The sequence below is a fragment of the Prunus persica genome, chromosome G5, assembly GCF_000346465.2.
Source record: "Prunus persica cultivar Lovell chromosome G5, Prunus_persica_NCBIv2, whole genome shotgun sequence".
In the NCBI taxonomy this organism is placed as follows: Eukaryota; Viridiplantae; Streptophyta; class Magnoliopsida; order Rosales; family Rosaceae; genus Prunus; species Prunus persica.
Window position 1 is genome coordinate 10,358,207 of NC_034013.1, and position 11,295 is coordinate 10,369,501.

The 11,295-nt window shown below is 36.2% G+C and overlaps 2 protein-coding genes across 3 annotated transcripts in view; both read left to right on the forward strand.

Annotated features, from left to right (window-relative positions):
- LOC18776964 (thaumatin-like protein) lies at positions 987 to 4,341 on the forward strand. Its single transcript, XM_007209503.2, has 2 exons — positions 987 to 1,695; positions 3,372 to 4,341. The coding sequence occupies exons 1-2, from the start codon at positions 1,026 to 1,028 to the stop codon at positions 3,977 to 3,979; spliced, it is 1,278 nt and encodes a 425-aa protein (XP_007209565.2). The 5' UTR covers positions 987 to 1,025; the 3' UTR covers positions 3,980 to 4,341.
- The window catches only part of LOC18777804 (protein P21), a 12,629-nt gene continuing 8,862 nt past the window's right edge, over positions 7,529 to 11,295 (forward strand). Inside the window, exon 1 of one of the 2 annotated variants that reach the window (XM_020563393.1) lies at positions 7,529 to 8,184. In XM_020563393.1, the coding sequence (XP_020418982.1) occupies positions 7,584 to 8,184 (601 nt within the window). In that variant the 5' untranslated portion in view covers positions 7,529 to 7,583. The remainder of the gene's footprint in view (positions 8,185 to 11,295) is intronic. The other variant, XM_020563392.1, reaches the window with a different exon arrangement.

Below are 11,295 nucleotides of genomic sequence, written 5' to 3' on the forward strand. Positions count from 1 at the left end.
TTATAGACCTATAGCAAACTAATGATGATGGAGTAGAATTGTATGGAATATCCTCCTTCAAAAATATAGAAAAGTTTTATCTCTTTGAGATGCCGTATATGGACTGGTGCAAGGCTAATGGTGAGAAGTTTCTTGGCTCTTTATTGAGACTTGCTATTGCTAGTTGGATAATTCCCATCGATACTGCCTGCTTAGTGCTCCTTAATTTAGTCAGGTCAATTAATTAACAACTGGCCTAACCCTTAATTATGTGGTGGAAAGAGTAGGTAGATAGAGCTGTACGTTCATAGCCAGCCCAACCCAAGTATACTCCAACTCTAAAACTAAGCTCACCAAACTAATTAAGGGAGCGAGTGGATCCTAAAGCTGGCTGACTAACTTCATCAACTTGTACAAGTCGAAGTAAACCACACCATGTCGAAACTTGGTCAATTTTCACCTTTTTTCTTTTTCTAAATCAATTGTGACATTTAAAGAAGATTTAAACTCAGAAAATCTAACTTGTCTTTGGTTGGGGTTTTTTTTTTTTTTTTTTGAGACATGCGATATTCAAGGAGATGAAATCAAACCTAAGATCTCGATGCAAGGGTAATACATTTAACTACTTAAGCTACAAACCCTTTGCACCTCTTCTTTGGTAGTTGATGAATAGCTATGTATATTTTCCGTTTATTAATAAAGAGAAATTCAAATTAAGAATATGTTATAATATTGTATTTAATGGTGTTTTTCGTTACACAATTTTTGCTTAATCACATTTTGTCTCATAACTGACTTAATTTGTAAAATAAAATTACATGTGAGACATTACCTACTCCCCGTGGACAAAGTCTCTCATCACTTTTTCTGATCTCGTGATAAAACGAAGAAGAAGAAATATTGGTCCTATTTCCATGCGTGGAACAATGAGCTAAGAAAGTGACGTCCTTTTCATATTTATAATATGTCATATATGTCGCCATGCCCTGCTCTATATAAGCTTAAGAGACCTTAACAACAAATGCATAAAAAAAACAAATTGCATTATGAGAATCCTCAAGAACCTCCCAGCCTTCTGCATCCTATGTGCCACTCTCTTCTTTGCATCAACCAATGCAGCTAGATTCGATATCCGAAACAACTGCCCCTTCACAGTCTGGGCAGCAGCCGTGCCAGGCGGTGGACGCCAACTTAATAGAGGCCAAAGTTGGGCCCTAGATGTGCGTGCCGGAACCCAAGGGGCTCGCATTTGGGCCCGAACTGGATGCAGCTTTGATGGAGCCGGACGTGGGAGATGTCAAACAGGTGATTGTGGGGGTGTCCTCCAATGCCAAGCCTATGGCCAACCCCCAAACACCCTAGCTGAGTATGCCCTTAACCAGTACAACAACTTGGATTTCTTTGACATTTCCCTTGTTGATGGCTTCAACGTCCCTATGGACTTTAGCCCCACGTCTAATGGGTGCACCAAGGGCATCAGATGTACCGCTGATATTAATGGGCAGTGTCCTAACCAACTGAGGGCTCAAGGAGGCTGCAACAACCCTTGCACTGTGTTCAGGACTGATAAATATTGCTGCAATTCTGGGAGCTGTGGCCCAACAGACTTGTCTAGGTTTTTTAAGGATCGGTGCCCGAGTGCTTATAGCTACCCGAAGGATGATCCAACGAGCACATTTACATGCCCTGGCGGGACCAACTATAGGGTTGTGTTCTGCCCATGAAGCAGATACATCTTCTAGGTTTATAATATCTATGAATAAGTCTGTGATCAAATAAAATTATGGTCTGAGCTGAGGGCTTGTACTCTCACACTTGAGTACAGTCATATCATAATTAACATCAAAGATGAATGTATCCTGCTTTGGATTCAGAATATTTTTCTTAATACTTGTCGATTTTGCTTCATTGGTTATTGCTTTTTCTATCACCGAAAGGTATATCTTCAGTGGCCATTCCTGGAAAATGGATTCATGGTCTCTCTAGGGAAGCTTCTCTTATTTTCTTTAGTTTATTTTTCAGATTGTTTTTAGAGTGTCTGGTTCTATCTATTTTGGAACCCAAATTGTCCCTTTAACTGTTTGGGCAGCAAAGTTTTGCAAACCTTCGAGTATAATATTCCACTAATTGTAGTATTTATTTTTACTTTGATTGAAGGCGAATGCCTGATTTTGAGAATTTCTTTTATGCTCTTTGAGACTTGTATAGCTAACCTCGTCACTGCTGGCTCCGCTCGGTGCTCTCTTAGTCAAGTCAATACGTTACAAAGTTGTATTTTTTACTTTGGCGCATTAACCCAAAAGGAAATCTAAACACAAACATGTATACGACTCTTAGGAATATTAGGAAAGGGGTAATCAAGCACTTGACTTAGGATATATGCATAACTGCGCTTAACCATTTGAGCTACAAACTCTTATTAACGATTATCTAAGACTACTAATAACAATATTCTCTTTCATATTAGGAAAATGATGATTTTGGTCTCTCTACTTTGAATGTGATTTTCTACTGAGTCTCATAATTAATTATAAAAAAAATTCAACAATGGAACTCTATTGAATAATGTTTCCTCGTTTATATCATTTATTTTATTGTGTATTTTTTATGCATCACGTGACATAATATCGTGTAGCAAATACATCAAAATTATACAGCATGTGCTATTATCAACATCTAAACCCTAAACATTTTGAGTAGTACATGTATTAGATACACCATATAAGCATGTCCCATGTATAAAGAATACACTATATTTCCTTTTTCATTTTTGTCATTCCAATTAAAATCTATATAGATTAAATTTATGGGACACCATCAACAGGTTTGCCTACAGAGGGTTCTTCCGGCTACATGTATATGGCCTTGCTCTTAATCCTGCCACGATTGAACTCCTTTTTATGTAACTTGATTGCATGCCATTTGTCAGATTCGAAAGCACATTTTAGAAAATTTGTATACTGAATTCTGCAACAAAGTATTGTTTCTTAGTGTCATCACATGTTTTCCGTGAGAAACCTAATAATGATAACATATAAGGCCTGAAACATAACGTGAAGGATGATTTTGTTGCCAAATTCAGGTGGCTTTGTTTGCTGTGATCATCGAGGACGTGGCTTCATCGATCATGTCAAGCCAAACTAATCTTATAAACGTGTAAATGTTTGTGCTCATATGAACATCATCTCTGTAATATTTTGTACCAATGTCAACCACGTCATCACACCTCCCCGAGAAACCACCCCAACCCAAAACGGCAAACCTCTTTATATAAAACCCTACACAAGCTCAAACACTACATAACCCAATCACCAAAATGAGTCTTTTCATCAAACACTACTTACCCATCACTTTCTTCCTCGCCATCCCTCTCTACTCCATCTTGTCCCATGCAGCCAGTTTCAACATCCGAAACAACTGCCCCTACACTGTCTGGGCAGCAGCTGTGCCAGGCGGTGGCAGACAGCTCAACCGAGGCCAAACATGGACGCTAAATGTGAAGCCTGGAACTAAAATGGCTCGAATTTGGGCCCGAACCAATTGTGCCTTCGACAACTCAGGTCGTGGCCGGTGCCAAACCGGCGACTGCGGAGGATTCCTCCAATGCCAAGCCTATGGTTCACCCCCAAACACCCTAGCCGAGTATGCCCTAAACCAATTTGGAAACAAGGACTTTTTCGACATTTCACTTGTAGACGGGTTCAATGTTCCAATGGAATTTAGTCCCACGTCTAATGGGTGCACCAGGGGGATCAAATGTGCTCAAGATATCAAAACGCAGTGCCCTAATGAGTTGAAGGCCCCAGGTGGCTGCCACAACCCTTGCACTGTGTACAAAACTGACAAGTATTGTTGCAATTCGGGGAGATGTGGGTCTACAAATTTATCCAAGTTTTTTAAGGATCGGTGTAGGGATGCTTATAGTTACCCTAAAGATGATCTAACTAGCACTTTTACTTGTCCTGGTGGGACTAATTACAAGGTTGTGTTCTGTCCTTGAATCACGTTGTTTCTCCAAGTTATGTTGTGTGGCGTTTGTAAGATGTGTACTAATATGAATCCTTAATAAATTGTGGCCACGACAAGAGTTTGATTTTCATATCTCCTGTCTTCAAATTTACAGATTTAATTGCGTGGTTGGAACATTAATTTTTTTTTTTTTTTGAATTATACATATGCAACACACTAAAATGAGTATAAAAAACTGTTAATCAATATATGCTGTCAGAAAATAATTCAGTTCTGGTGGTACCTTTTTATTTTATCTCTTTCAATCTCATCAAAGCTTATGTTGAATTCATCATCAGCCGTTGCATGATCCTTCAAAATTTCACATTAGAGAAAAGAGAGCAAACGAGAATCGAGGACAACCTCCCAGAAAAAGGACATACACCTTGAAATTCTGGCAAGTCATCGTCGGCTCATTTCTACTCTCCACCTCTTCATGCAAGACTCTTAGACAAATGGAATTATTAATGATCTACCACTCCATTTTAGGTTCTTTCACTATTATTCCATTCAAACGTGTGACATAATTAGTATATTATGGACCCAAGAAGAATTAAGCAAATGGGATGCATGGATAAAATCTTCACGACATTTTGGGGTTGGTCTGGGGTTCAAATCGATCTCTATCTTTTCTAGTTTAATTCCGTCTTGTAGCTTTTTCGAGAAGCAATCATTTCGACCATATCCTTTTGGTCCATCAACCATATATATATGTTCATTGGATCCAACTTTGACATTCAATTTGCGCTTTATTCTGTGCAATCTTATCATTTTATATGCTCAAAACATGCGTCGCAACAATTTCTATTTTTTATATTTTATAAAAGCAACTTTTTTCCCGGTCTAGTTAATAATGCAATATTCTTGGTCCCTCTCCACATGCATTCGTTTGTGAATCTAGTTTTTATTTCCTTTATAGTAAAAGTTCATCTTCGTTTTTTACCCCTCATTTTTCCTTTTAGAGAATCATATAGGTTTCATTTTCAGTCTCGACCAAATGGGTAGACGTAGACTGCTACACTAAAAAAAGGAGAAAATACAAAAACATAAAAGAAAATTGAATCCAACTGATTACTGAAAAGTTAATACTTTTAAAGTTCTTTTTTTAAAAGTTACGGTCAATGATCGCTGTTTTTTCAAAGCAAGGATAACCCAGCTTTTAAAAGCTGTTTTAAAAAAATTGGTTTTATTTATTTATTTATAATCACAAATGATATACCTATATTTTATTTAAATAAATATTTAAATTTATATTTTTCATAAGTACATTATTGGATATGTAATTTACACACACACATATATATATATATATTTTTCTGGTTTCCAATTTGAGGGGCGATATGTTAGAGGGAATGGCAACCTAAAGAAATAGGGTGATTGATATGCTACTAATAGGGAGTATTAATTACAATTATGACAGTTAATGAAATGTTTGAAATAAATTATAAATAAAATATGAAGTCTTGTGGCAACGATGTAAAAACACAGGAATACTATGACCTCTTATATCCTACTGGTCATTTAAATTTAAAATTGAGTTTTACACATAAATTTATAGAGTAATGGATATATGTTTAGAAAATAAAAAATGTAAGGACTTATATTGGACAAGCCCTGAAATATATTAATACTTACTAATATGTTAGTTTAAAATAACTTTTAATGGTTGTTGTCTTTCGTACAAATAATGCTCAGCATCAACACAAATATTTCTCGATTTATATAAGATATTGGAGTGAACTAAATATGGTTGGCAACTGAGAGAATGCCAACCTATCAAGCTTTTTGATAATCCACAGTTGATAATTGTTGGTATCTCTCAAATAGGGAAGACAAACGATAATTTACTAGAGCTTGCCATGGCACTTTTCCTGTGAAGGTAATTCAAAAGTTTTTGCTTCATAGAATATTGATTCAATCTATTTTCCACTGTTTGTGATAAGGAACACAAGTCTCCTCGACAAAATATAGCCCACAAAAATGAAGTTTGCTTTTTCTGAGAAAATCCAATTAGAGATTGTGGTATGCCAAGCATCTTGCGCATTTCAACATTATCATACACTCGTTGACTGATTCAACTAGTTATCTGGAAATTTATTTGTAGTTAGAATTCGATCCATGAGGAGCCTATGAAATTTTAACATCTGTTTGGAAATTTGTCTTTCTAAAGTCATGATGAGCATATTATATTTTAAGATCTGGAATATGCCAACATTGACTGGCACATAGTGAGGATCTAGAAAGGTCTAAAATATTGATGATATCGGAAATATCGGTAGTTCAAAAATATGGAAATTTCGATGGAAATATCGGGATATTATCGATATTGATAAAAATTGAATAAAAACCATGGAAATTGTAAGAAAAACTTGGAAATTTTTATTAAAACTTTGGAGAATGTCTATTTAGTCAATTATCTATGAGTTTATCACAAAAAATTAGAAGGAAATGCATTGCATGATGGATTGAACTAATATAAGTTGATTATACAGCAAGCGGGCAAACACTATGAGTGTAAAAAATATGTAATAATTAATAAAAAAAGATTCAATACACCGTAATCATTCATATATAATGATTTACTATAATATTTTACACTTTATACATTGCATGGTAAGATACATAAATGACTTAGTACCACATAGAGTTCCTACGAGGTTCAAATTTTTCACTATCTTCATCATCTCTATGTGTAGAGTAAGTGTATTGTGAAGAGTAGTCATCAAATGATAAATCCCCAAAATAGTTTTGCATGTAATTGTTAACATACCACCCATATAAATATAAATATTTTAGCATATTATCACAAAAACATAAGTGATATGGTGTTTAAGGTGTTGGAGGAGTAAAATGGGAGGGGTTCATATCCCTTTTGTGCTTTTTTCTCCCCTTTTTCCCTTTTTTTTAATTTTTTTATTTTTATTAAAACTTTTTTTTTCCTTCACATCGATATTTTCGATATTTTAGCGATATTACACCGATATTTTGACAAAATATTGCTGAAATGTGAGCGAAATTATTGACATCGATATTTTCCGATATTATCGTCGATATTGTCGATATTTATACGATATGTACATGGATATGTTCCGAAATATCCGTGATTCAAAAAAATCGAAATATCCTCAATATTTCTTCGATATTATCGATATTTCAGACTATGTCTGGAACGAACAACCACTCAAAATTAAAATGCTAATTAGATTTTTATTTATTGTTATTACTAGAAAACTGACGTGTAGGGAAATTATTGTAAAAAGAAAACAAAAATGTGAAGATAAGGGTAAGCACGTGTTCCCATTTGGGTTGCGAAACTTCCACACAAAAAACCAATACCATTTGGGACTCTTTGGGATCTTTTTCCAATGGCATTAATTATATATATAATACACACACTTTGGGTCCTTTTCAACTAAACTATATCCGATTGACATAATATTGGCCCTATTTCCATGTGTGCATGGAAGAATGAGCTAAGAAACGGACGTCATTTTTCAAAATTATGTACGTCATACACTGCCCCTTGCCCATTACCCCGCTCTATATAACCTTAAGACACCTTCTCACAGTTATTAAAAAAAAACACCACCTCCAAAATGAGTATCCTCAGAAACCTCCTAGTCTTCTGCATCCTATGTGCCACTCTCTTCTTTGCATCAACCAATGCAGCTCATTTCGATATCCGAAACAACTGCCCCTTCACCGTCTGGGCAGCCGCCACGCCAGGCGGCGGACGCCAACTTAATAGAGGCGAAAATTGGGGCATAGACGTGGCTGCCGGAACCAAAGGGGGTCGCATTTGGGCCCGGACCGGATGTACCTTTGATGGAGCTGGACGTGGGAGATGCCAAACAGGTGATTGTGGGGGTATCCTTCAATGCCAAGCCTATGGCCAACCCCCAAACACCCTAGCTGAATATGCCCTTAACCAATTTAGCAACTTGGATTTCATTGACATTTCCCTTGTTGATGGCTTTAATGTTCCCATGGAATTTGGTTCCACGTCTAGTGGGTGCACTAGGGATATCAGATGTACGGCTGATATTAATGGGCAGTGTCCTGGCCAACTGAGGGCTCCAGGAGGCTGCAACAACCCTTGCACTGTGTTCAAGACTAATCAATATTGCTGCAATTCTGGGAGGTGTGAACCTACAGATTTATCTAGGTTTTTCAAGATGCGGTGCCCGGATGCTTATACACTACTACAAAAAAGCAAAAAGACGACGGTAAATCACCGTCGTGTATTTGGTTTTTCAATGGTCGTGGAATCCACCGTCATCTTTTCCCTCATAAACCACGACGCTAAATAACCGTCGTTGTTAAACAATACAACGTCATCAAAAAATACAAAACGACGTCTTTGTACTGCAAAAGATCTAAAAAAAGCAATCGATGATGATAATAGACGACCAATTCTCTAAAAAGACCGTCGTTAAAAAGGGAAAATATGACACATATTAAGAGAACAAGGCCGCAAGATAGACATACAACGACGACAATAAAAATACGCCGACGTTAAATATAATTTTCACGACAATAAAAAATATGACGTCTTTAAATACATTAGAAGACGACGTTATTGATACCTACTACGTCGCACATATAAACACAACCGTCGTACAATTAATTTTCCACTTCGATTTTTTGATAAAAGATGACGTGGAAATAGTTGTCAGTGTCATTATTTACGACGTATGTGTTTCTATAGTAGACGTTGAAAAACTAAACAACGTCAGTTACAAATATATGAGAGTCGTATTAAAAAATTTATACGTCCTATTTTCAGAAACAAACAACGACCATAAATATTAGACGTTGTTAAATACAACAACGTCGGAAAACAATAAAAACAGACGTGTTTAGTCTGCTAAAGTTCTACAACGTCTCTTATTTACAAAAAACCGTCGTGAAATAAATTTTCCACTTCGATTTTATCTAAAAAAGATGACGTGGAAATAGTTGTCAGTGTCATTATTTACGACGTATACATTTATATAGTCGACGTTGTATTTATATGTATTCATTACTCACGACGCACTTAATAATATAGACGACGTTGAACGTCTAAACAACGTCGGTTCCAAATAAATGAGAGCCGTATTACAGAACATATAGACGGCGTAGATTATGATGGGAGCCGTATTACAAATAACGTCGTTTAATTGTTATTAGACGGCGGTTATAATGAATTTCCGTCGGAATTAATTTCGTTCCTCTTCGTTTATAAAAGAACTTGCGACGTGGAAAATGTATGATGACGTCGTATTTTTTAACGTTCAGATTACATATCTCGTTTTTTAGACGTCGGTATTATGGGATTGGAGTCGTGTTATTTTGAATTACATGGCGGTTCTTTATCCTTCACCGACGTGATATCCTGAATAATTGCTTCACAATAGCGTCGTGGTTCTTCATTGTTACGTTGCTTTAAGACGTCGGTAAATATGCTGAATAACTGATTCACAATAACGTCGTGTTTTATTTGAACGTAGAAAGTGAAGAAATCACATTACAATATATTACAAAATTAATGTCATACACTGCCAATTACATAAGCATCATTCAATCCATATATCTTCACACCCATCTCGAATATTTTGACCGCCTAACTCACCTACCAGTTCATCAAATGTGTCAACATTTGGCATCCCTCTAGTAAATGGCTCACACTCAATTATCACATCACCTAATACTTCATCACCAATAACATCATTATATTCTCTACTAGGCATTGATAACACTACCGACCAACCACGATGCATCGGGTCGTCAACAAAAAATATTTGTTTGACTTGAGAAGCCAAAACAAATTGGTCATTCCTATGTCCAATTTTACTCAAATCTACAAGGGTAAATCCAAGTTCGTCGACTACAAGACCAGAACTATCTATCCAATCACACCTAAAGACTGGGATTGTAAACTTTTGGTAGTCAAGGTCCCAAATTTCTTGAATGACACCATAGAAACCCATATTTGAGAGAATTGGGTTTTTATCCTTGGCACTAGCAACTTGCATGGTATGTGCAAGTAAATAAACTCCACTATTTTGAGTTGTCCGCACATCATCTTGTGCCTTGATATTGAATTTAATACCTTTAATAAGATAGCTCCTATATAATGGCACTGACATGTTTGGACCAGCTGCTAGCCACCTTAAATTTTCTGATACGCCATGATTGTCTTCCTCAACTTCACTTTGAACCTGCAAATTAATCATATCTTAATTCATCCTAACATATAAATAAGAAGAAAATTAAAAGAGAAATACGTTATTCAACAACATATACCTTGAAGCGTAGCCATTGAATGAAAGTGCTATTGTGCTTATCCTGCAGCCACTTTGTTCTCTTTCTAAATTTTGGATAAGCAGTCTTGATGTGGATCATATGTTGCCTACATGACACGAAAAATTCAAGCATTACGGTCCCAAATATATAAGATAAACATAAGAAATAATTTTAAATGGAAACTTAAAGAATAAAACTCATACGTACTCGATATAACTTCACTAATGCCGATAACTTCGTGTACTTTCTACAACCAGGGTACACTGGTTGATCTCCATCCCCAATCACATTGGCAAACTCATACGGATCCGAACCAAAATCACCAAAATCATTATCATCCATATCAATTTCTTCAGACACAAAACTGTACCTACTATGGCCATCATCTTCTTCAACATTTCTGCTAGCATTAGTAGTTGCTTCCCAAGGTTCTCCGTGAAATGTCCAATTCTTATAGCTTTGGTCAATTCCATTAAAGTATAAGTGATCCCTTATAATTCCAACCCCAAACAACTTCAAATTAACACATTTAACACATGGACAACGGATATGTGTTGTAGTTAGAAGATTTTCTACAGCAAAGTTCAAAAATGCTTCCACCCCAAACTCATATGCCTTCGATCTTCTATCCGAGTGCATCCATGACTTATCCATCTCCGACACTATAACCTATTATCTATAATAAAGTGAAAATACAGGCAATGACCATCACTATAGCAGATTATACAATGATCTAATCGCAAGTAATAAACAACAGAGACGACGGGTTTTAATCAAAAACAGACGTATTTGGCATATATAGACGACGGATTTTCAACAGACGTCGTCTATTATACGTAATACAAACGACGGTTTATGAAAAAACCGTCGTGTATAAGTAATACAACGACGGTAGTTTAAAAACACCGTCGTGTAATCGTCGTCGTACGCCTTAAAATTCGTCGTGTCTCAGTTTATTTTCAAGAACACAAAACCCATTAAGAACACAACATATATATGAAACCAAGCAAGAAACCAACA

Excerpts from the sequence above, each read along its gene's own strand:
- LOC18776964 (XM_007209503.2), top strand. The coding sequence starts at position 1,026 with ATGAGAATCCTCAAGAACCTCCCAGCCTTCTGCATCCTATGTGCCACT. Across the intron at positions 1,696-3,371 it reads CAACTATAGGGTTGTGTTCT|CAGCCAGTTTCAACATCCGA; the intron begins GCCCATGAAGCA and ends TCTTGTCCCATG.